Here is a 25,447-nt window from a genome sequence, read left to right on the forward strand (position 1 = left end):
TTTGTTCTGAATGTTTCTGAGTTGTTCACCTTTTCAGAAAAGTCTATCCCTGGTGTGATGTTTGAGGTACCCCTGTGTGTGCATACATACACATCATACCAACCTGCACCAGTAGGTGCAGCACCTACAGTGTTTCTAGGAAGTGGTACAGTAGTTGCTTGATTGTGTCATTTTTAGCACTATGCCCCATTTTGCATGATGGTTTTCTTTAAAAATTACTCTGCTTTTACTTTTGTATTTAGTAATGGAATTAGTCTCTTAAAAAAATAGTTACCAAAAAAAACACTAATACTAAAGTAGTTGTCTTCCCAGACACATTGTTTCCATGACTAAAATTATATCTGGGTGTCTTCTATTTTTTTGTGAAAAAGTCTTCTTAAATTTAGATCTTCAATATTGCCCGTGGCCGGTACCCCCAAGAACTTGAGAGTAGAGGAAGGAAATAGCCAAAGTGGCATCCCAGTAATACTTCTTTGCAATTCCCTTCATGAAAAGAGATCAAAGATCTTGTATTGTGAATGCAGAGCTTGCCAGTGTAACAGGGTAAGCAGATATATCCACGAAAGAACTGAAATTGTCTATTCCAGACCCTTTGTTGGGCTTGACATGGGACTTTCAGTTCTTTCTGTTCTGCTTGGGCATGTCTTTATGAACATGTTGTGAAAGGGTATCTTTTTCCTTGGATTATGCTATTCAAATATTGAGGTTTCTGGTCTTGGGCTTACTTTTGTATGGAAATTCCTAGACATTGTCTATCTATGATTGTGACTTGAGAAATGTTAATAATAAAAATAATTAAAGATTTTCAACATTTATTTATATTTTAATTCATTGTAATGATGATATTGATGGTGAATAATACCAGAGGAGTTCCAGGCATTCAAAACCAATGAACCATGGTAAGTGTGTATGCCACCGTTTATTCAGTCATCATATATTGAAGGTCATTGGAATAATTTTTTCCAGCTTTAGACTATTACCACTGAAACTGATGTGAACCTTTGGCTAAAACAAAAGAAAAAAGCAAATCCCCTCCAAATTACTTTCAAAAAACAAACAAACAAACAAAAAAAACAGTAGCTTGTTTCTTCCCAGTGCAGGTTTATCCCCTTTATCCCCTTTTCCAGCTAGAACCTATAGGTTCATCATCTCATTTGTCCTGATTGTAGAATAACTCCTATCTCCTAGATGTCTTCTATTGTATTCAGTTAACATTCTAGTGATTTTTTGCTTTTTTATTTCAAGAACATACATTCACATATCCTACTTTAACCTTAGTTTTGATTTTGTAAAAACATACCTTTGTGTTATAGAAAAGAGTGAAAGATGAGGCTAATAGAATAGGCTAAGGGAAGGAGAGAAATGTTAAGGGTTTTTGAGTAGACTAACATGTTATAATCTAGTTTGATGAAGATAACTGTAGTAGCTGAGAGAATAAGGAAGTGGAGAGTTGAGATTTAAGGTTTGCCAGAAAATATTGGACACCATTTTGTGGATCTTCTACTGAACCTGCCAACTAATCGAACATGAGAATGAGTCTGATAAAGGCTTAATGAGATTAATTAATTAGTATTAAGATCCTCAGGGTAAAAATAATTCCTCTTAATTGTGGTTGATTCACAAATCTATGGATGTGATGAAATGGCATGAAACTACACATATACATTCTAGCAATATAGTTGTCCTGATTTAGCTATTATACTATAATTAAATTATAACCATTGACGAGCACTGGGTAAAGGGGCCTGTATTTCTCTACTGTTTTTGTAACTTCTTGTGAGCCTGTAATTATTTTAACATGAAAAAAAATGTAATTAAGAAAATAAAAGGTTAGCCATCTAATTGAAGAAGGCTAACAGGGCAGAATTCTTTTAAAAGGTTATTGCCAATGTCTGTGTTATGGATAAGGAAAGTTATTTGTTGAATGAAAGACTGGCCACATTTGAAGGCCTGCTCAGATAGTCTTGGAATTATTTTTTGTGGTAATTATATAATTCGTTTTATGGTGTTTTTATAGAAAGCTTTTGCTGTTCTTGATTATTAATACTTCTAACTGAAAACATTGGTATAATAATTAATCCTTATTTTTCCCCTCTGTTTATTAATTATATAATACTTTCATCTTTTGGTACTTAGAAATAAACTCTTGATTGATCAGATTGAGAGTCGGGTAAATGAGTGATGATGGTACTTAAACTGAACCTAGTACTTGCCAGGTTTCTGATGATGGGCCAAGGGGACCCAGTTGTATTTGGCATCTGTTTCATTTCTCTGATAGGATTATTATGCTCTCAAAGTGTCATTTGGGGGAGCCAAAGCACTGTGCTATAACTTCTAGCTCTCCCTTTGTGTAGAAGGGGGGAAATAGAAAAAGACATGAATTACTGTGCATGTTTTGCAAGTACTTGTGTTTCTTTCTGCTTAATAGTAAATGGTTAGAAGGGCTTGTTAAACAGTACATGAATACAACTAAATGTTAGGCATTTATACACTTAAGAGTTTAAACTACATTTGCATTTTTGTTGTCCTGTTTATATTTTAAGGATTAGGAGTAGCCAGTATTTTCAACTGAACGTATGTCATATCATTTCGGAGTTGTACTGTAGTTGCAAATTTGTAGTGCCAAATTAGAGTGTAGATTCCTTGTCTGAGACCCACTATAAAAACCCTAAAAAAAGATACACGCGCACACAGCCTTTGGAATGTAGGCTTGATTTTTCCACTGATTGAGCCATCTAATATTTTCTGAGTGTCTATAAATGCAAAGCACTGCAAATTATATTAAAAATATTGCCAGTTGAACAGGTCTTTAAAGAAACAATTTTGGTACTGTTTGGTTGATTGGTCTACATCAGAGCTATTGTTTGGGTTCACAAGATACAGGTTGTCAGGGTTATAATTGGATCGGCATACAAATCAATTAGAATATGGATTTGGAAAGAATAGCTACCTGTTTATTTATTTATTTATTTATTTTTTAAAAAGATTTATTTATTTGTACATACAGAACTGGGGTACAGGCCAGAGACGCGGAGGGTGAGAGGATTCACCAGAGACAGAGTGAGGAGCAGAACAGGCAGATCGAAGAAGTACACTGCTGAGGGGAGCAGCGGGCGGGTCAGGAGAGGTCTGCCACACCATGTGGTCACCTCCGGGGCAGGCGAATCGAACTCATGCGGAAGCGGCTTTAGATTCTCAGTGCTGTGCTTTAACCCGCTGCGCCACTAGGGAGGGCCGCTACCTGTTTATTTTTATCCTGCTTTGGCTTTAATTTATTTTGTTGTATTTTTCTTTTTATTTACCACTTTGTCACAAAGTTATGTGTGACCATGTGCACACACAAATTATAGTTTGAGTTGTATTTATAGCAGGGTAAAGATGATTTATTTGGAATTTTTAGTAGGTTACCATCTGTAGTCATGAGAAAAGTCTACTCATTAATTTTACTCCTTTTTGGGTAAGAGAATTAATTCAAGAACTGAGGACTTGTATCCAAGATCATGTCTTCATTAGAAGCTGGTGTTTAATATATATTAGAAATAATAGCATTTCTCTACTATTCCCTAAGCTCTAGCTATTTATTACTTGTCTTTTGTTTATCAAATCCCAGAGTTGCTTACTTTTGTTTTGTTAGCTAGTGGGATGTTTGGATCAGTTAAAAGAGTATATGTTTAAAAAAAAAAAAAAAGTCTTCCTCACTTTTGTGTGAGAGAATTCAGTTCTGGAGAGAAAGGGGTGGTATCTTGATTTGTTGTGACAGCAGCTTTGCTGCTTTGTTGTCCCCTGATTTCTCTTTGTCTAGCAAAGAATATTGACAGGTTACTTACTTTCTTATGAATGACTTTCTTTTAAACTATATAGTAGAATGCCTTGTGAGATAAACCTGGACTGCGGTACTAAATGACAAAAGTGGAAAGATAAGATGCTCCTGTCTTTACTTCCTTTCCCTCCTGTTCCTTTCTCTTTTCTTTTTCCCCCTATTTTTCTTAAAAAATGTCATTTGAATCTAGTTTGGGTAAGCATGACCTCTGGGGGAGTTGTCAAAGAAAACTGAAATGTTTTTCTTCTCTTCTGAGTATTATGTAAATAACAGAAGTAGTCTCCATGTTAAGTGCTAGGTTTTAGCAAACTAAGCTGAACTTAATTTGTATTTATTTTTACAGTCTATGTGGTAAAATTAGGTAATTAATAAAGATTCAAAGGAATTTCTAAGTAATAAATTCACCCCGTTTCACCTTTTTAAGCCATGCAAGCATAATTTGCCTAAATCATGCAAAATGCTAATTAAAGGGTTTAATTTGCTAATCATCTCAGTTTGATTAGAGGCAGATGCTGATTATCTGCACAAGTCTAAATGGACCTTTCAAAATGGCTTTCATTATTTAAAATCAGCTTGTCAAACTAATTAAGACATAAACTTAAGGAATAACAAATACAGTAGTTATCTATAGACTTTCAGTGTAATGCAGTACAGGATAACTCATAAATTCTGTGCACCAAAGACATGGTATAGACAACATTATTATAAATTTCAGTATTCCCAAAGTTTAAGAATTGAACTTTGGCTATTTTGGTCTGTTTAACTGATCTCATTCAATTCTTTAGTCATATGCTGTTGGTCTTTTGGGTCTCTTACTTTTTTCCTGGCTCTTTTTTTTAACCTCCTGCTGCAAGTCAGCTTCTCCAAGGGAACCAGGGTAGTCCTGTGCATATGCATTCAAACCATGCATGGAAGCAATGGAATATGGACAGTGTGCCAGGCTCTCCTATTGTGATGGAACCTTCCTCTTAACATATTTGAGAGATGTGGTAGGAAACAGCCAATATATATGGGTCAGCTTTAATGCCAGGAAGCACGTCTTAGTTCAGGAACAGTGAATTTGGATCCATGCTCTAGCCTTTGTATTCTCCCTGACTTTTGATTTCCCCAAGGGTCTGTAAATAGTGGGGTTCATTTAGAGTTGGAGCTGATTTAGGGGTAAGACTGGGGAAACCAAGGCAGAAACTGCTTTTCCCCTTGTCTGAGTCAGATAGAGATGATCCAGTAACAGAAAATGTTTGAGGTCCTGAATGGGAGCCCAGTTGTATTAGGATTGAGTAACATAAGAATCCTGTTTTGACCTATACCAAGGCCAGCGGTAGTAGTAGGAGGTTGTTTGCTGCCAGAGTGTGCTTTACTCTAAAGGTTATGTGTCTAGGGAGGAAGAATAGGTCTTAGTACCGTGGGGTTGAATACTGGTGCTGCCACTTGCTAGCTGTCTTTTCCTTTCCAATTTAATTGGTTTCCTTATATGTAAAGTAAAAAACATAGTTGTACTACCATGTAAGTTTGGGGCATTTTCATAAATGAATACATAGGGAACATTTAAAATAGTGCCTGGCAGATGGTAAGCACATGATAAATGTTAATCATTAATGCTAGTTGTAGTATTTTTTCTAGTTTTTTTTTTTTTGCATGAGATTTGCGAAGGATGGTGTATATATGGAAAATGTTGGATTTTTAAAATTTTTACCACTATCCCATTGAACATTTAAAATGATTGCTGCAAATACGTGTACAGCAATAAAAAAATTCTAGAACTTCAAAGTTTAATAGAATTTGAAGTGCTAGAATTTGATTAAAATGAATTAGCAATGATTTTGGTCCAAGTCTTCTTTTTTATGTGAAATGAGGGGGATATGGGTATATATAATAAGTGCTAGGCTACCAATGAATCATGAAAATTTTTTGTAGTTGAATTCAAAGGGCAAAGGGGAGGATACTCCTATGATTCTGTTGTCTAGCTCCCAGGAGATTAAAAGGAGTTAACATAAGAATATAAAGGTTCATAGAGTACTGTGGGTTTGTAACTACTTTAACCAATAGAATCTGGTAGAGGTGACACCATGCTAGCCCTTAAGTATCCACAAAAAGAAGTGGATACTTTTGGTGTCCACTTTTTGTATCTGGTACACTTTCCTGAGAACCCTAATTTGCCATTGAGAACCCTACTTAGACCAACTTGCTGGAGAGGCTGTTCTGAAGTTTGTAGTAAATCAGCAACTGTCTTTCTGGAGAGGCCATATCTTGGCACTCAGTAAAGTCCCAACTGAGATCACCTTTTAAGCCATCTCTGCCAAAGTGCCAGACATGTGGGTGAACCTGCCTGGATTTCTCGGTCAGTGTATTCATCAGCTCAGTTGCCAGTGACCTCATTTGATGCCACATGGAGCAGATGAATTACCAGCTGCATCAAAGCATCAAAATGAGAGCTATAATAAAAGGGTTATTATTTTAAGCCACTAAATTTTGAGATAATTTGTTATGCAGTATAAGATAATTGGAATTGGTGGCTAAGGTATAGCTTCTGGCTTCTTGAATTTGAATTGCAAACCAAACAAAACCATGTTCCTCAGATACACTCACACAACCCTATCATGTAATGGAAAGACTTTAGGAATGAAAGTAATATGTCATAACTATGGTTGATAGTATGCATGGAAAATGAAAATATAATGAATATATGAGTAGAGAAAATAACTGAGGAAGCTCAGTTTAGTCAGAACAGACAGAAATGAGAAAATTAGTGGTTTTTTCTTTCAAAAATTTGATTGTAATGATGCCATGAAGGACTTGAGCTATTTAGGTCTTTTTTTTTTTATTTTGAAGAAGAGAGGCTTTCCACATCCCTGAGATTTGCTGGGAACCTGAGAATCCTTTGAGGTCATTTTATTTCCAAAGATACCTTTTTTGTATTTTAGAGCCCTGGGAAAAGAGATAGTAAGGTACAGTGCTCCTACTCTGTCAGAGTTTGCTAAAATTTAAAGTAGACCAAATTGATGAGTTTAGTTTAGCCTAGGTTGTGGATAACTCTCTCTGTTGCTAACTTTAACACAAAAAGGGATGGTGAGTATATTCAGGTGTGTCCTGTGGAAGGTCAAAAAAATACTTTCTTAAATAGAAAAGGCTCTGTTTAAATAAGTAAATGGGATCTTAAGTTATAAACACCACATACCACAAAGACTCCTTGATTTTTTTCATGTGCCCTTTGAAGAGGTTGCAGTATATTAAATACTTGCTATTGGATCTCTGTATTGGGAATCTGGATTATGGTAATTTAAGGGTAAGATTTTAATTCATATAAAAAATTCACAGAAATTACTTCCTATTGAAAATGTAAAAATATATTAAAAAATATTTTGTAAGTCCAGAGAAACAGTACTATATCTTTTAGGATTTATGGAAAAGTAAAGAGGTTGTTGAAGCCTAATAAAACCTTTCTGGCTGGCAGACACATTTGCTGCTATTATAACACTTTGCTTAAGGAACAGGAGAATGGAGGAGGAATGTAAACACATACACAGCTGTTTGAATTTGCTGCTCAACTTTCTTGATTCTTTAAGATATATCACTTTTGGATTGTAATGACCTTAACTGCAGACAAGAAACAAAATGAACAAGATGTAGCATCAGAATTCTCTCAAGTTTCTCAGGACTTCTTTTATTTATTTCTATAAAGTAGAAATAATAATTTTGCCTCACCACCTTTTTGTGGTTCAAAACTAACAGTAGCAAGGAAAATTTAGATACAGAACAGTGACTGTTCTTTGAGAAAGAACTCAATGTGAGGATCATTACAGAGAACAATATAATGGATCTAGAATATGTGAACCCATTATTCTTTCTCTTGTAATTTTGAGGACAAAAAAATGAAACTGTCTACCTTTAGGTGTGTAGTTCAGCTTCTGGAAGGAAAAGGTATCCTATCATGTGTATAAAATAACATAGTGTTACAGGGCAGGGAGAGGGACACCTCTGAGCCCTCAAACCTGCCTGCTCTAAATAGGTTCTGCCATCCGCCGCATCAAGACAAAGCGTGTAAGACCTTTAATGGCAAAGAACTTTAGTGCAATTAGTGTGCCATGCAAAAAAAGACGAAGAATATAATTTCTAAGTCAAACACCCGAAGTTACTCATCCCCTTGTGGGCAAAAGTCTACCCAAAAGGGATTGGCCCAAAGCAAGGCCTGACAGCCACCCCACCCCCACCCCCCAAGTCTAAAGCACCTTCTGGTAGGGACTCATAGTAACAGGTCAGAAATGGCCAGACAAGTCTGGGAGCAAAAGAACAAAATTAGCACCAAGATAAATGCTGCCATAGTTAACCTCCCCATGGGTCTCTCACCCACATCTGTTTCACCCAGTCCAGGACCAAGAAACAAGAGCTGCTTCACGTATCTCTGTGCTCCATGTGCCTCCTCAGGTCTCCTTCTGACTCTCCATCCTGTGTTCTTCCTCCTCATTCTCCTCTCCAGATCCTTCTCCTCCCAGCTCAGCTCCACCCTCCTTCTGGGTGGGGCAGGGAACCTGGAACCTCTGCGTTTCCTCGGGATCACCCTGTTACAATAGTACTACAAGAACCATGGCAGTTACAGGGAGATTTATATTAATGTCATAGGTTTCTCAAGGATTATAAACACTTTCAGATTTCTGAGGTAGAGGACTGGAAGCAGGACTGTGACTGAATAGGGCAGTGTGGCCCCTGGGCAGTGTGGCCCCTGGGCAGTGTGGTAATGCTGCTTTCTGCCCTGTAACAGGGTCCCTGAATAACACCAAGCCTTCTGAGAGACACTGTGACGTCTTCCTGTATTTGAATCCATAGTTTAAGTGCAGGTGAAGCACTTGAACATTTTGACTATAATGAGGAATAGAAGTGAAAGTTGAGACCAGGGTATAATCAGGGGGAGGAAGCCATTAGTGGACTTTGAAGTAAGATAAATAGATAAGAAGTTTCTTTCTTCCTTCTTGGTGTAGATTGCCTATATGGGACGTCAGAAAACTATTAGGGCCCTAATAGTCAGAAAGTGGCTGAGAGGGACTTGAACTTAGCAGTATGTACAATGACAAAGAGATTTTGGGGTCACTTCTGTCACTTATATTACTTTGTGGATAATATTTGATAAATGTTTTATGTATATGCATCATTATTTGGTATGTTATGGAGGATTTATATTAACATGCTTATAGTCTGGGAGAGTAGGAAGAGTGTTTTCATGAAACTACGTGGTAAAAAAATAATGTGCTAGAATGTTTGCTGTATCTTTTAAGATTTATGGAAAAGTAAAGAGGTCATTGTTAAGGGCTGTATGAATTTAGGAAGGCATATTGCTCTGACAGTATTTGAACTGATTCTTAGATAAGAAGGCAGAGAGGCAGTAGAGCTATGATGGGTGCAACACAGTACCAACTTGCAGCCTCAGATGTCTGAATATTTTTCCGAAGAACTACAGATGCTCAATGGGGTCAATACCTAGAACACCTTTGTTAAAGCCATAAAACTGATTTCTGATATTTTCTGTTACAAACATGTATCTGAGCATCTCTTGAAATAAACATCTCTTTTCCTTTACCTCAGGTATAAAAAAATAGCATAAGTATTCTATCTACTTGAATTTGCTATATGATATAACTATAAATACAGCAGCTACACCTGACTTGTTAAATAACCTATTTTTTGAAGATTTGATTTCCAATAGCCTAGAAGGGAAAATATAATAAATAAATTCCTTTTTTTAACCTTAGTTTTCCTATTCTTTTATTTAATTTCCAATTGCTTGAATAAATGTGTTTCATCCTTTTTCTCTCCAGCTAAATAAAGTCATGTTTTTGTAATAATATTATAAGACTTGGAAAGCTTCAGACATTATATCTTTCTTGAATCAGAAATAGGCTGCCTCTCCTCCAGGGACCTTGAAAATGTCCAAAATTTTATGCAGCTTAAAAATTTAGAATCAGGGCCTCCCTGGTGGTCTATGGATTAATTTCAGTGCTATCACACAATGGCCTAAGTTTGATCCCCAGCCACGGTGCTAACCCACACATGGTGTAGCAGACCTCTCCTGTTTTACTTGCTGCTTCCCTTAGCAGTTTATTTTAGCAAATCCTCTTGTTCTGCTTCTTACTCTTATCTCTGGTGAATTCCCTTCCCCACCCCTACCTCTCTAGTTCTTCTACATAAAGATAAATAAAAATCTTACCAAAAATTTAGAATCAAATAAAGCTTAGCCATTTTCTGCTAAGTTGCATAATAAAAATGGGAAAGGAAAATTTCTTTTTTTTAAGACATTAGCCAGTTGGAGTTTCAAAAGAAGATTGAGTTTGGGAAGACTTAATTGTTCACCAAAAGGTTATTGCAGAAGATAACATAAGGGAGATGTCATAAAGAAGAAAGTTTGAAACCCATTAATAGAAAGCTGTATAAAGAAATAGGCATCTTGCCAATTAACTGGGTGCTTGAAATAAATAGTTTAGAGTAAAAGGAAACATTTGCAAATTTCAAAGACTTGATTAACTTAGTTCATAGGGAAACTAGGGAAAGCAACTTCAAGTTACTTTATTTGTAAAGGTTACTTACAGTTAATTAATATTTGCTTGAAAATATTGATTAAAAAGTCAATATTGTAAAATCAGAGGAATTGTTCATCTAATAACTTGTTAAACCATTGATAAAATGTTTCAAGTACATTTTGGTGAAAATGAATTATGATCACAGGAGTTCAGTTTTGAGCTATTGACTATCTGAGCAGTCAGTTCACAGTGTGAATATGAATGTGCAGGAGGGAGAGCTAGTGAAACCAGTAAAGGAATGGTGCCTGACCTTGGGTCTTCTCATTAAGGACAATGTGTTTGCATAAAGAAGATGTATAGGAAAGTATCAAATGCTTGTTCTTGCATTGCATTTTTTTAGGTTTTACTACTACTGTATTTGTTTTGATTGGGACAAAAAGTCATTCAAAAACAAAGGGGGTTGTAGTATTCATAGAAAGTCATTTTTGCTGTGTGTGGAATTCTAGGTTGGCAGGTATTTTCTTTTCAGCACTTTAAAGATGTATGGTTCTATTGTCTTCTGGCTTCCACTTTTGCTATTGAGAAATCAGCTATTACTGTATCTCCTTTGAGAATAAGATAACTACCCTGCACTTTGCCTCCTTTATAGATACTGTGTTGGACACACTGATGTTTGATTTTACCATTCTCTGTTTGTCTAGAAGTGGAGTTCTTTTTATTTATTTTCATACTTATAATTGGTTTGGGTTTCGTTAGGCTTCTTGAATCTGCAGATTGGTGTCGTATTAATTCTGGAAAATTTTCAACTATTATTGTTTATAAATGTCTTATCTGTTCTTTGAGATTCCCATCAAATATATGTTAGTTCTTTAAATCTCATTCTCATACCTGTTTTCTTTTTAGGATTTAATTATTTCTTTGTTCTTTTTCTTTTCACTCTTCTTTGTTCTGCTGCCACTGGATCTTAATTTTAGTTATTGTAACTTCTAACTTTTATTTTGTTATTTTGAAGATCTGCTGTGTTATTTTTTATGGATTCCTTTTCCTTACAGATATTTTAAAATTTGATATTCTTTAAATGTTGTAGGTTACTTTTAATCTGTGTCTGATAATTCTAACATTTTAAATTCATGCAGTCTATGCTATTGTGCTTGTTTCTCACTTATGCTGCCTCATTTATGATGAATTAGGTTAGAGTGATGTTTAGAGGAACAGTTAGAAAGGGGTGAGCTTGTGTGTGGCAGGCTTGTTTAGCAGAGGACAAACTGAAAATATTTTGGAATGAGTTCAGCAGAGGGAATATAGAAATGAGTAAGATGAGTTGATGAGAGTCAGAGCTGAATTGAATGAAAATGATTATAGAAGCAATATAATTTAGGCACAGAGAGAGGGTAAGCATGAGAAAAAGTAGTTGGGAATAATTGAATAAAAAGTGCATTGAGATCTAAAGTTGTTTTAGTTCTGATTCCAGGTGTTCACCAGGCTTTTCTGGTAGAAATAGAATGGTACAGATGCTCTGTTGTCATGCAGTTTTCTATCACCATTTATTTTTCTAAGGTTCTACACTTTTTTTTATCCATTGTAAACTGTTACAGGGCACCCTAATGTAAACTGGGCTGCCTGTCTGTGGGTCCTCACCCACATGCTTAAAATTTAGTTGTACTGCAGGCACACACAAAAGGGTCAATAATGGGTTTATTTACAAAGAGGGGAGAGGAAGGGAACAACCCAGGGAAAGAGAGAGAGAAAACAAGGTAACTGGAATATCTAGTTAGGCTGACTTGGAGCTCTAGTCACACACTGATAGCCCCGCCCCCAGTCACAAGGTCTGGAGAGAGACATTACCTCTCCCCGCCAGAGCTGTTGAAAATCGAACCCTATTTATCCCCTAATGTCCCAGAATGCCTGCTTAGCTCCGCCCTTGGGTCTTCCCAGTTCTCTCCTTGGTACTGCTGGGAGTTGTAGTTTCCAGTCACTGGAGCAGGGGTTGGAGTCCATAAAACTGGAATAGGGAGTGGAGTTCACAGAACTCTGCAGAGTTCCTTTAGGACATCCTTTCCCCTTAACTGCTTTCCTGGTTGAAATAGAACAGTACAGATGTTCTGTTGTCATGCAGTTTACTACCACCACTTACTTTTCTAAGGTTCTATACTTTTTTTAATCCATTATAATATACTTTTACATTTGGTCTCAAGAATAGATCTAAATTTTCAAATTAAAATTTCTTAATATTGTTATCTAGATATGCAATATTTGTTATATAATGTCTTATTTATTCATTATGTTTATTCATTATTAACTTATGTTGGGTGGATTATGGCATTTTTCTAGACCACATCAGTGAGCAAGTGACTTAGCCTGTAAATTGGTTACTTTTTAAGTCTTGCTTCTCAACTCTGGAGTGGGGTGTATGAAGATGTGGAGGGAGAGTGAGAATAGAGGAGAGATTGATTGACAGATACATGTCAGTTTATTGAAAGCAACATACTCCCATCTTTTGTGCTGCTAGGTTTTAGTCTTTGGTGTGGCATCAATCTGTTCTCAGTAAATCTTAATATTTTATGCTGTAAATCTATAAATGCTTCCTGGTTGCCCTGCATAGTAACTATCTGTAAGCCTCAGTCAAAGTCTAGTGATGCTGTTGCTGACCTCAAACAATTGGCCAGTTGTAAGTGCGAATGATTACAATGTTGTCTTTCTTCTTCTATAGTAATGTGCATCCCTGACCCTTCATTCTGACCATCTCTAACACGTTAACAAGGCTAACACCAGGCAAGGTGACACTGTGAATCTTACCTTTGCAGCTTTGATGTTCTTTTTTTTCCTCCCTTCTAATCAGTAGAGCTAGAATGTGCTCTTTGTGCATTTCGGTTCTTTCTGGTTTTGTTGGGCATTCAGGCCCTCATGGAGCTTTTGTGCTTTTTGTGCTAAAACCAGGCTTTTTCACTCTCGTGAGTGACAGCTGCCTTCAAATTTCAGTGTTAGTGGAGTCAATTTATTTATCATAAACTTCCTTTTGGTGGCGTAATATAGTTATCTACACAGTAGCATCTTACTTTTGCTTGCATCATCTGCTAGAGATTTACATGGCTTACAGAAGGTACTGAGACATGTTTAATGAATGGGGTTGGATAGGATGGAATTCGTATCTAATGTGTCTGATCATATGTAAGCATATGGAAGATTTTAACATGTATATGGTACTGTCAGTCCAGATTCAGGAATTATTGCTGTTTTCATTTATTTGGGAGATTTTAAAGAACTTTTGTATAAATTATCCATTAAAAATGTTTTCTTACAGAAGAACTATGCTTGATATAGGTAATATTTTTTTCTTTTTAGTGTAAATTTCAGTCTATTTCAAATGTGTCTGAGCTATTTTTTAAATAAAGCAGTAACAGAGTAACCAGACAATTGATTTTTACATTGATCAACTTGGCAGGGTTCCTGAGACATCAACAAACTAATTAGAATGTCAGAATATTAAATTATTATTTGTTTTCTAACTTTCATATTGTTATTACTTTTGCTAATGAATGTAGGTTCTATGTTGGTAGTAAGCAGAATCCATATTTATGATGTATATAGGTCATTTGTTTCCCAAATGCAGTGTTTTAGATATTATAAATGAGAAAGAATTTGTAAGTGAAGTATCCCATATATTAATTTTTGTTAATAAGTACAATGATACAGTGGTGATTATTTGATTATTTTCTTTTTTCAAGAGTTTAGCATGTATTACCAATTTAACTTTTTCTTTTTTTTTTTTCCTATTACATTGGCTCTCTTTTGTCTATTGAGATGAAAAGAGCATGTGGTAAGGATTAGATTTTATATAAAAAAATTCTTGAAACTGACTTTTTTTTGGTTAAGTATTTACGGCTACCTCTAAACATGAAACAACTGTCCTAAAACCTATGATCAATAAAACCAAAACCTAATCCAAAAACTTAAACTGGTTAAAGTTTTAAACTGTTAAAATGGTTAACAATAACCATTTTATTATATCTTAGATTTTTGAGGATCAAGGATGCAGTCTGGGTTTAGCAGCAGCGTCTTGGGGCATGTATGTTAGAGGGGTTTACTTAGTTACCACATCATCTTTCTAAGATGTCTTGGGCAGTTTTACTCACATGCCTGGTGCTGAAGGAGGACTTCTAGAAGACTGGAATATGGTGGGATCTTTTCTATATGATCCTGCAAAGAAAAAAATTGAATATTTATTTATTTTTTTGATTTGGTGATTCAGGACTCCAAGACAACAGGGCATAAGCTGTGATTGCCCACAAAGAAAGACCTGGAACTGGCATGGCAACCCTGTGCCCTGCTCTGTTGGTCAAAGCAGTCATAGGTCAACCCAGATCGAGGGAAGGGCAGATAGCTCTCAGCTTTCAGTGGGAAGAACTATCAAATAATTTTCCGTCATCTTTAATATCTGGAGTAAGATTAGTAAGTAAGTACAGTGCATTTGGGAAACAAGGTGACCTTTATAGATTATATATATACATCTATTTACTACCCATATAGAACCTATGGTTCCTAGAAATAGTAATAACAATATTAAAATGTCAGTATTTGCTTAATCCACACCATGTAAATATCAGTGTAATTATTTCATTTTTATATATTGGACATATTAAACAATCTTCCTATTAGCTGGCTAAATTATAACTTTAATGTGTTTGTAATAAACCTGTCTTTTTACCTCTCAGGGTGTGTTTCATTTTAAGAAAAACTGATACTTGAAATCTTTATTTTTTTAAAAGATTTATTTATGCATACAGAACTGGGGTATAGGCCAGAGGTGCAGGGGTGGTGAGAGGATTCACCAGAAACAGAACAGAATAAACAGATCGACAAAGTACCCTGAGGGGAGCAGTGGGCAAGACAGGAGCGGCTGCTGGGTCATGTGGTCACGTCCTGGACTGGGATTGAACTTGCACTGAAGTGGCTGCCACTTGATTGCAGTGTTGTGTTCTAACCCGCTGTGCCAACAGGGAGGACCTGAAATATTTCATTTACATTTCTCGATGCCCCTTTCCACAAAGGATTCAGGGTATCTTGCAAAAATGAAAGCACTTCATAGAAGTAAAATATAGTTAGAGGGTAATGAAGTTCAAGAACATGTTGTGGCTAAAGTCCCTATCCTAGCTGTCTTTATTTGCTTCATTTGCAATCATTCCATTTGTGCAACCTTTAAAATATATATATCCCGGGCCCGCCCTGGTGGTGCAGGGGGTTAAAGCACAGCACCAAGAAGCTAAAGCCACTTCAGTATGAGTTCGATCCCGGCCCGGTAGGTGACCCACATGGAGCGGCAGACCTCTCCTGACCCACTTGCTGCTCCCCTCAGCAGTGTACTCCATTGATCTGTCTGTTCTGCTCCCCACTCTGTCTCTGGTGAATCCTCTCACCACCTCTTCACCTCTGGCCTGTACCCCAGTTCTGTATGCATAAATAAATAAGTCTTTAAAAAAAAAACTTAAAAAGAATATATCCTAAATTTGTCTAGTTGTGTGTGTGTGTGTGTGTGTGTGTTTTCTTTGTCTCCAGTTCTTTTCAGGCAACCATCATTCTTTTCCTTAAACTACCAAGATAGCCTTTTAAGTAGATGTCCCTGGTATGTGGAATATAAAATAACCAAATAGGTAAAGACAAATAAAAAGTAATCCTTCATAGCTCACACAAAATAGAAACCAAGGGGATAGAGGGTGGAAGAGGAGGGGAAGGAGCAGGAAGTGAGGGAGGCATAATGGTGTGTGGTAGTGGAATATGGATGAGATGGTATAGATACACTATAGTGTTAATACCTCATGGAGATGCCCTGATGTTACCTCAGTAAAAATTAATTTAAAAAAGTAGGTCTCTTTCTTCCACTCCAGTTCCTCCTATTGGTCCTTCCTTTTCTCTAAACGTGTAGTATTTTAAAAACCACAGTGTAGATCAGATCTTGACTTCCTCTCCTAGAGGTCTGTTGCAGGGTCTGCCAATTTCTCTACCTACTTCTTCCAATTCCTCTTGCTTACCACTGCTTTCCATCAGCCATCTAGCTGTTCCTCCAACCTGTTTCCTATGGAGGAAAAAGACCTTTTAGGATACTCACTATCTATTGCCTTTTGTTGGAATACTCTTGCCATACATAGGTTTTATGTGACAGACTCCTTTTCATTCAGTTTTCCATTTCAGCATCACATATTCAGACAGACTTTCATTGACTACACACTTCAAAAGTGTTAGTGTAAGTCTGTCCACAATATTTCCCCCTGTTTTATTGTCCCATTGCTTGCTACCTAATAGTTTTGTGTTTATTACTTTGTCACTACATTGACATGTAAGTTTCCTGGAAACAGTTGTTTATAGTCGGACCCTTTCTGTTGGATAGAGTTTCTGTCACATAATAGGTCCTCAATGTTTTAGAAAGAATAAATGAATTCTACATAAGAAAATCTATTGCTATTTGGTAAATTGATGCTGATGTTTCTAGGACATGATAAATTTATTTTAGAATGGGGGATTCTTTCTCTTTTGATGTGATCACAATCATGAATGTCCTTTTGAAAAAAATGATACACTTTTGGGCCTAGACTTCTGTATGTCTTATTGGTACCAGAAATCTGTAATTTATGAAAACTCCACTGCAGATCTGATATGTATCCTAAGGCCAGGGCCTGAGAGAACTGTGTAGATTTAAGAAGAAAACTTATGGTTAAACTATTAGTAAACATGATTGAAAATAGTTGAGTAGTTGCTTATAGTATAAATCTCAGGGAAGCCTTATTAAAACTTTACTTCTAGAAGCCTGGTATAGTAGACTAGTGGTCCCAAAGTGATATGCCAGAGATGATAATTTGGGAGTATGGGAAGGAAATAAATAATGCAGTATGTTTTTAATCTCATTTTTTCTTTTTGGTGGAAAGGCATGTTTTAAGTATAGACTATACAGTAATACATGAGTGTAATTTACAACTAAGTGTAATATATTGGAGGTACATGCTCAAAATATTGATGAAAATGTGTGTCTTAAGAGGATGGAGCTCACCAGTTATGTTACCATAATGCAGTGATAGCAAATAATCCTCAAACCCCAGTGATACTAAAAAGATTTGTTTCTAGCTCACGCTTTGTCTCTGTGGGCCAGCTGCAGCTCAGCTTTGTTTCATTTTGCTGCTATGACTCAGGCTGGTTGAGCAGCTTTCTGTGGCTCTTTACCAGTTGCTATGGCAGAGGGAGAGGGGAACTGCATAAAGGATGTGCTGTAAAGCCTTTGCTTGGGAGTGCAGATGTCATATAGATTTCAGTGGCCAAAGCAAGTCACTTGGGTTTAGCAAGTAGGGCATGCCTATCCCTCCGTGTGTTGACTCTGTATGGGGTGGCCCTCTACAGAAACATTACCTGTCTGCCTACTGCAGTTGGAGCAGACAGTTTCTACCTGTCTTTTTTACTGTGTGGAAGGTTTTCTGTTCCAGAACTCTTTCTTAATCTTCTTTTAGAATTGCTGGTGGAGGTAAAGAGTCTCCCAGTTCCCAGTCTGATAAAAAATATCAAAAAGAGAAATCCATCCAGAGTCCAAATTCTTCATTCTGTTTGTAAGGCAGCATGTAAGATACTATAGTTATAATATATGGAAATGAAATTTAACCTAAACTGTTCAAGTCCATATGAGTTTGTTTGACAGAATCCAGGATGTAAGGTGTATATACCATTGAGGTGATCAGGTACTGACTATTTGGTGGGTGGGTATGGATAAGAGGGATTGAGGTGTGAGGAATATGAGTAGTAGAAAAGAGAACATCAAAGCTCGAATGTTCAGGGTCTTTGCTGATTGAACATTAATCAGAGTGATGGTTGAGCATCTCTGATATAATGAGTCATTATTACTTATTGTGAAATATGACTCCAGTTAGAGTAGTTTGTTGATAACCTTCTTTTTAGGAAGATGTTTATTTTGTGGAGTATAATATATCTTGATTGTAAGATGTTGCAGTGGTAACCTAGCTTTCTTTGTTTCTTTAAATACCCCTGAAGATCAGCCTTAGGTTAGCTCAATAAAATGTCAAGTTTATAGAAACCAGTTTAATTGCAGAAAACATCTTTATTTCTGAAAAACAGAAGCTAATCAAAATGTACATTACTGATAGTGATAATAAATACCACTGTACATTACTGATAGTGATAATAAATACCACTTATTAAGGGCATGCTGTTTTTTTATGCCTTTTGTAGACATTCTCCATACTTATTTTGACAAAGCTATATGAAATAGGTACTGTTTTCATCTTACTAGTGAAAATCCAACTGAGGTGTATAGAGGTTAATTAACTTGTTTAAGAGTTGAACTCAGATTTCTCCAATTAAAAAAAGATATACTTCCCGCTCCATTAATCTGCTTTTATCACTGTTCCACTATACCCATTTTTATTCTCTTACATGAGATTATTACTAGACGTGGGATGCCCTTTAATTTTATCTTGTTCTTTAGAGGATGAGTATTTTCAAGCCATGCAGTAGGTAATTTCATGAAGAGAGCTTAAGAAAATGGAAAAATAGTCATATCTTTCTAAGCTCTAGACAGAAAGCAGACTACTCAAGATTTTACAAATTTGAAGTAATGAAGTCAACAGCTGTTTTCATAAAGTTTCAACAACCATCCTTCATTTTTCAATGGCAATTTTCTTACTTTGGCTGTAACTAAATTTTGGTTGTAATTAAATAGATCAGTGAGGATTTAGTTTATGTGTGGCAGATGGATGAACTTTTTTTTTTAATTTCACCATGGAAAAGCTGTTGGGAACTACATGGATTTTAGATAGAATGAGCATGATTTGGAATATACCTGGTTGCTTCGGGTGAATGGGGTAGACACTGAATTTCTTGTAATTTTTTCTATTTCTAATATAGGCAAAAGTAGACAATTTGTGTGTATGTATCTTGTGGGTAGTATACTTAGTGAAAGAAATTTTATTTCTTTTATAACTACTCTAGTTTCTATTTAAGGTTTTGAGGTTTTTTTATTTTTAATTTTAATTGAATTATGACTTTCTAGAAGACAGAAGACTATTTGGATGAGTGAAGTCTCTTGTAAGTAAGAGCATTCCTTTGTGTGATAGTTGAACTTATGTATGCTGCTTCTCTTTCCCTGACATTTACTAGGTAAACAGTTAATTGTTTATAAACACCTTAATATGTTATTACAAATACTTGAATTAAGTTCATAGAAAGAGAAGTAATAGGCTATAAATTCATGATACTTACACATTGGTGGGATATTTGCTTAGTTAGAACCCAAACTTTTATCATGAAAAACATCTGTATTTTCAAAGATACTTATTTTTCTGCTGCTGTAATAAGTTATAAAAGGGCTGTGGAAGGTTAACACATTTGCTCTCAAGGTCAGTTTTGTCAGATCCATTCAAAAATAATTGAGCAAAAATAAACACAATCAATATTGTGTTTATTAATGTTATGTAGAATAGACATGTATATTAATATTTTAAAGTTCAAATGAATAAATATTCATTGAATGAGTTTGAAGTATGTTTTTATTTTGTATACTTATTTTTGTATTTCCAGTTGGAAATTCACTTAAAAACAGTGTAAGATCATCATGAACATGCTAAGAGTCCTTGCTTTCCTTTCACTGCATGTCCCTGATTAGTTTCTTATTTTATCAATTGTTACTTGGGAATTGCAGTTTGACTCCAAAATTGTTCTAAACCACACAGCTACCTTCTCTCAGATATTTTCTGTAGTGTGTATCTGGTTGTATCTGGAGGTCAATTAAGTAGATAAGTTACTGTCAACAGAGGTATATGTAAACAAAGTAATTAGTAAAACAGAATTACTTGGTGTTAGATCTTATAGAGATCTTTGCTATTACTAAACTCTTAAGCACTCTAGGATGAATGTTGATGATATGTAATTTATTCTCTGACACCCTTTAAAGTTTTTGCTTTCATTGATTTTGATGTTACATGTTTGTTAATTTATTTTGCAAGGTAATAATTTTGTTTATTTGTAGACCACATGGGCTTGTGGCCTTTAATGTGAAACTTTAGTTGGAAATTCCATTTGATTGCTGTTCTCATTAATTGGTTGTAAAACTAGTACAGTTTCACAGTTGTTGGTAGGATTAAATGAGGTAGGTGAAATGGTTGGCATATTGTGCATGATGATGTGCATGGCCCTCAACCTTCACTAATCTTTGGATAATCTGCAGCTTGATGCACTAAACCACCTACTTTTTCTCCCCACAACTGCTGCTAACATTTCCAGCAAGCACAGTGGTGAGATAGTAGTCATCTAGCCAGTGATTGTGTTTATTTGTGGTACTTACTGCCTGTACAGTACTTAACTGTTTTGTAGGAGTTTTTCTGTCGGTACCCTTTGGAAGTGGGCTACAGAACGGAAGGGATGGAGTGATGGCAGGTTGAGTGGACAGTGCTTTGGACCCAGCCTTACTTTAGCTGGAGTAATTTTTTCCTAAGGTGTCCTTTGAGGGAAGATTTTTGTTCCCAGAAAATGCATTTAAAAATGAGTTTTCCTTTGATTTTTTTTTTTTTAAGATTTATTTATTAATGCATACAGAACTGGGGTACAGGCCAGAGATGCGGAGGGTGAGAGGCTTCACCAGAGACAGAGTGGGGAACAGAACAGGCAGATCAACAAAGTACACTGCTGAGGGGAGCAGCGGGTGGGTCAGGAGAGGTCTGCCACACCATGTGGTCACCTCCGGGGCAGGCGGGAATCGAACTCATGCTGAAGCAGCTTTAGATTCTCAGTGCTGTGCTTTAACCCACTGCGCCACCAGGGAGGGCCTCCTTTGATTTTTTTACCTTTCATGGAAACACATAAAAAATACTTAACTACTAATGCTTAATAACAGGAATGAGAAACAAAAGTCTTTATGTAAGCTCAATAAGTGGACAAATGTGGAAATCATTAGGCTTGCCTAAAGTGGTGAATTTTTTAGTGTCATTGACTTGAGTTAGTCAATAGTATTTTTAATTTTGGAGTCAAAGACACAATTAAAAAGCTATGCAAAGAAGCAATGATCAACTAGAAATTGAAATAAAACATATCATTTATAGTAACAGCCAGCACATGAAATATCTAGAATTAAATTTACTAAAATCTGTATAAATTAAAAGAAGAAAATAAGTTACTTGTAATCCCTTTGCCTGGAGCTAGACAATTATATATTGGTGTAAACTTTTTCTCACTTGTAAACTTAGTACACAAACACATACTCAGAATCTCCTTAAGATTTAATTTATCCTCACTAATGGTATTTATGGATATCTTTCTGTGACAATAATCATAAACCTCTGTAATTTTAAGAAGAATTTTGACTGTGCAGTATTTCTTTTTGTAGTATATATCACACAATTCAATTACTTCTCTTTCACTTTTCCAACCTTTTTTCAAACCAATAATGTACATAAAACAAAAATATACAGTGTAATAATTCCTGCTCTGTTGGAAGGCAGTACCATGTTAATGGAGGCACACAACACATCTATCTACAAAAAAATACAGTTTAATAGATTATTGTTAAGGAAATACTAGTTTTTTCATGCTAGTGAGGAATAAAGCCTTACTTTTACTCTTGAAACAACTTCTATGCCTTTTTCTTTTCTTTTTTTTTTTTTTTAAAGATTTATTTATTTGTGCATACAGAACTGGGGTACAGGCCAGAGGCTCAGGGGTAGCGAGAGGCTTCACCAGAGACAGAGTGGGGAGCAGAACAGGCAGATCGAGGAAGTACACTGCTGAGGGGAGCAGCAGGCAGGTCAGGAGAGGTCTGCCACACCATGTGGTCACCTCCGGGGCAGGCGGGAATCGAACTCATGAGGAAGCGGCTTTAGATTCTCAGTGCTGTGCTTTAACCCGCTGCGCCACCAGGGAGGGCCTTCTATGCCTTTTTCAACCAAACATTTCCTCTCTTTTCTAGAGACAACCACTTAGTTTCATCTTTTTCGCTTTGGCTGATCATATGAGTATTCACTTGGAGTAGAATTAATACTGTATTGCCCTAAACGATATAATTTTCATTGTTATAACAAATTTTTATATAAATGATCATGTATGTTTTGTACCTGGATTATTTTGTTTACTGTACTTCTAAAATTATGTGGAGTCTAATAAATTGTAATATTTTGTTGTTGCTTAGTAGTATTCTACACTGAACCTACACCACACTTATTTATCTGTTGCTGCATGTTTGGGTTTCTGCTTTTTGGTTGTTATGCATAATACTTCACCATGGTTCTATAAATAGTGTTTGTTTAGGTTTCCTTACCTGTGTGTTTCTAGGCATTGATCTGAGAACTGAAAACATTCCCAACATTTGGATTTTGTTAGAAATACCAATTCTCGGGATTCATCCCAGATGGTCTAAATCAGAAATGTTAGGGAGTTAGGGAAGGCCCACAAGTAGTGTTTTGACAAGCCTTTCAGGAGATTCTTATGAGTCTGGCATTTGAAGTCCATTGCATGGGTACAGGGGGTGGTCGTTAGTGAAAATAGTACTTGTAGCCAAATTCTGGCAGCTGCCTGTTTTTACATAGCCTCTGAATTAAGATTGGTTTTTACATTTTGTAATAGTTGACAAAAAAATAAAATTCCTGAAAAAAAAAAAACAAAAGAAAATAAAATTCAAAAGCCAACAAGGGTTTTTTTTTTTTAAGACTTATTTATGCATAGAAGAACCAGGGTGTAGGCCAGAGATACAGTAGTGAGAGGACTCACCAGAGCCAGTGAGGAGCAACACATACAGATCTACTGAAATTCGCTGCTGAGTGGATGAAATGGCAGGTTTGTTGTAGCACATGTGGGTGGTCGAGCTCAGGCTGCAGCAATGATAAGCCCTGAGACTATACCACCAGCGAGGCCACCCAAAATTGTGTTATTGTAACTTATTATGTCCATTTTTAAAAAGAGATTTATTTATTTATGCATACAGAACTGGGGTACAGGCCAGAGGTGCAGGGGCAGTGAGAGGATTCAGAGATACAGAGTTGGGAGCAGAACAGATCGACTGACAAGTACACTGCTGAGGGGAGCAGCGGGCTGGTCAAGAGAGGTCTGCCATGCCCTGTGGATCCCCTCCAGGGCGGGCGGGGATCTAATTCACGCTGAAGTGGCTTTATCTTGTTAGTGCTGTGCTTTAACCTGTTGCGCCACAAGTGAGGGCCCTGTCCATTTCTTTACAAAAGATTGTTTTCTTTCTTGCTATAATGAAAACTATGTATTTGTAGGAATCTTATGTATTTATAGGAATCTTTTAAGGCATGTTGTGAATAGGCTTTTCTTTTTTTAATTTTAATATATATGTATTTTTTTACATCATTCTTTTTTGTGCAATGTATGCTTTTTTATCTTGGTTGTAACCTTCATGGACTTCCCACCACCAGTTCACCCATGTGTCATCACCACAGTCCTGTGTACTCTTCCCACCCCCATTTTGATTATGAATAGGCTTTTTTTTTTTCAGAGGGGATTTGGTTTTCTTCTTCTTGGTTTCTGGGAAATTTGAATCATGGACCATTTGAAAAGTAGTTCAAAGCTTAGGATTTTTCTCATGACCCATGCATGTCTCCTGTTAGATTTCCTACCTTACATGCCATGCTTTGAAAAAAAATCTTGTAGTTTTTTTCTTCGATATCTGTGAGAGGTTTACCTGAATGATACAGCCTGTTTTTTTATTGAAATATCAAGTTTTACTGCCATTTATTTAACCAAATACCCATTGCTGGCTATTTAATATTTTTCTTAGTATGCATGACATTGTGAGAAAGAAAAGATTTTCTTTTTTTGTGTATTTGTTCTGTTGTTTGATTAAAATTAGTTACATATATGCTTTAAAGTTTTTGGCTATGTTTTGCCCCAACACTCTGTATGCTAAATCTTTTTGATCTTTGCCATTATAATAGGTAGACATGTTATCATATTCTACTTTAATTTACTTTTGTTATTTTCACTTATATTTTTACTTTACTTTTGTTATTTTCACTTTATGAATATTGGCAGGAACTATATTTTACTTTTGAAATATTTACTACTTAGGGGTTTATTGAGATTAAGATTTTAAATGATGTAAATTTGTTATGTTTCATCTCCATTTACAGTTCTTTTATTTTTCTTTATAGAATATTAAAATTTTATGTGGTCACACCTATCTTATAAAGTCATACTAGTCTGTTATAAGATATTCATAGTTCGTAGAGAAGCTGGTATTTTAAATTTAGAGTTTTATGTGGCTAGAAAATTGAGAAATAATTAAGCCACACAAAAGAGCAAATAGTTATTTAATTAAGATAACTCTTAAATAGGAATTAGATTCAATTTTAGTCTATATTAACTTGAGTTTTTATTCCTTTTCTTTCATGTTATAATACTTTTTGCTTTTCTGCCATAGTTCTTTTGGTATATTTCTTCAGAAATGGAGAGTAGAGGTCTGAAATTATAAGTTTTAATTGCCATTTTGACAGTAATGATTCAGTAATCAATTAGGAATGATTAGATATCCAGGTTTTAAAATTTTTGATGAATGTATAGACTCTATACTAGAACAAGAGAGTACTTTATTAAAATTGAAGACTTTAAATATTTTAAGAGGCATAAAATGTTTTCTTTTAGATAAGTGATGAAGACAAGACTCTCCGAGAACAGGAGATTATGAAATCATCACCCAGTTTAACTGGGACAAAGTTGGAGTTTGAGTCAGTTTATAAGGTATGCAAACTTTTTATTCATTTGCTTTGTGTTATTATTTTTAAATTGTATTTTTTTTACTGAGTTAACTTTGGTTTCCAACACCAAAGGGGTATATGAATTAGATGTAAGTTTCCACATCACACTCACTACCAAGAACCCATCGTCTTCCACTGTGTCCACTGGCTCTGGCCCCTTTGCAGACTTTTAAATATTGTGCAGATTTTACTAAATAGAACACATTGAGCTTTTTGTACATATTTAATGAGCTCATTTATATAGTATCCTGTCACTATAGCCTATTTTTTTCCTACACAGACTTCATGTTCACCCCACGGACTATTTTCCTAAAGAAGTCCTTCTAACCTGCTTGAGCTCTGACCCCTCACTCCTGCTATTTTCTTAAAGG

The 25,447-nt window shown here is 35.8% G+C and overlaps 1 protein-coding gene across 1 annotated transcript in view; it reads left to right on the forward strand.

Moving 5' to 3' along the window:
- PRIM2 (primase, DNA, polypeptide 2 (58kDa)) overlaps positions 1-25,447 on the forward strand; it is a 256,639-nt gene that overhangs the window by 14,091 nt on the left and 217,101 nt on the right. The window contains exon 6 of the mRNA XM_004673597.2: positions 24,964-25,059. Coding sequence (XP_004673654.1) covers positions 24,964-25,059 — 96 coding nt within the window. The remainder of the gene's footprint in view (positions 1-24,963; positions 25,060-25,447) is intronic.

The sequence above is a fragment of the Condylura cristata genome, unplaced genomic scaffold (genome assembly GCF_000260355.1).
Source record: "Condylura cristata isolate star-nosed mole 26May11 unplaced genomic scaffold, ConCri1.0 scaffold00001, whole genome shotgun sequence".
Taxonomy (NCBI): domain Eukaryota; kingdom Metazoa; phylum Chordata; class Mammalia; order Eulipotyphla; family Talpidae; genus Condylura; species Condylura cristata.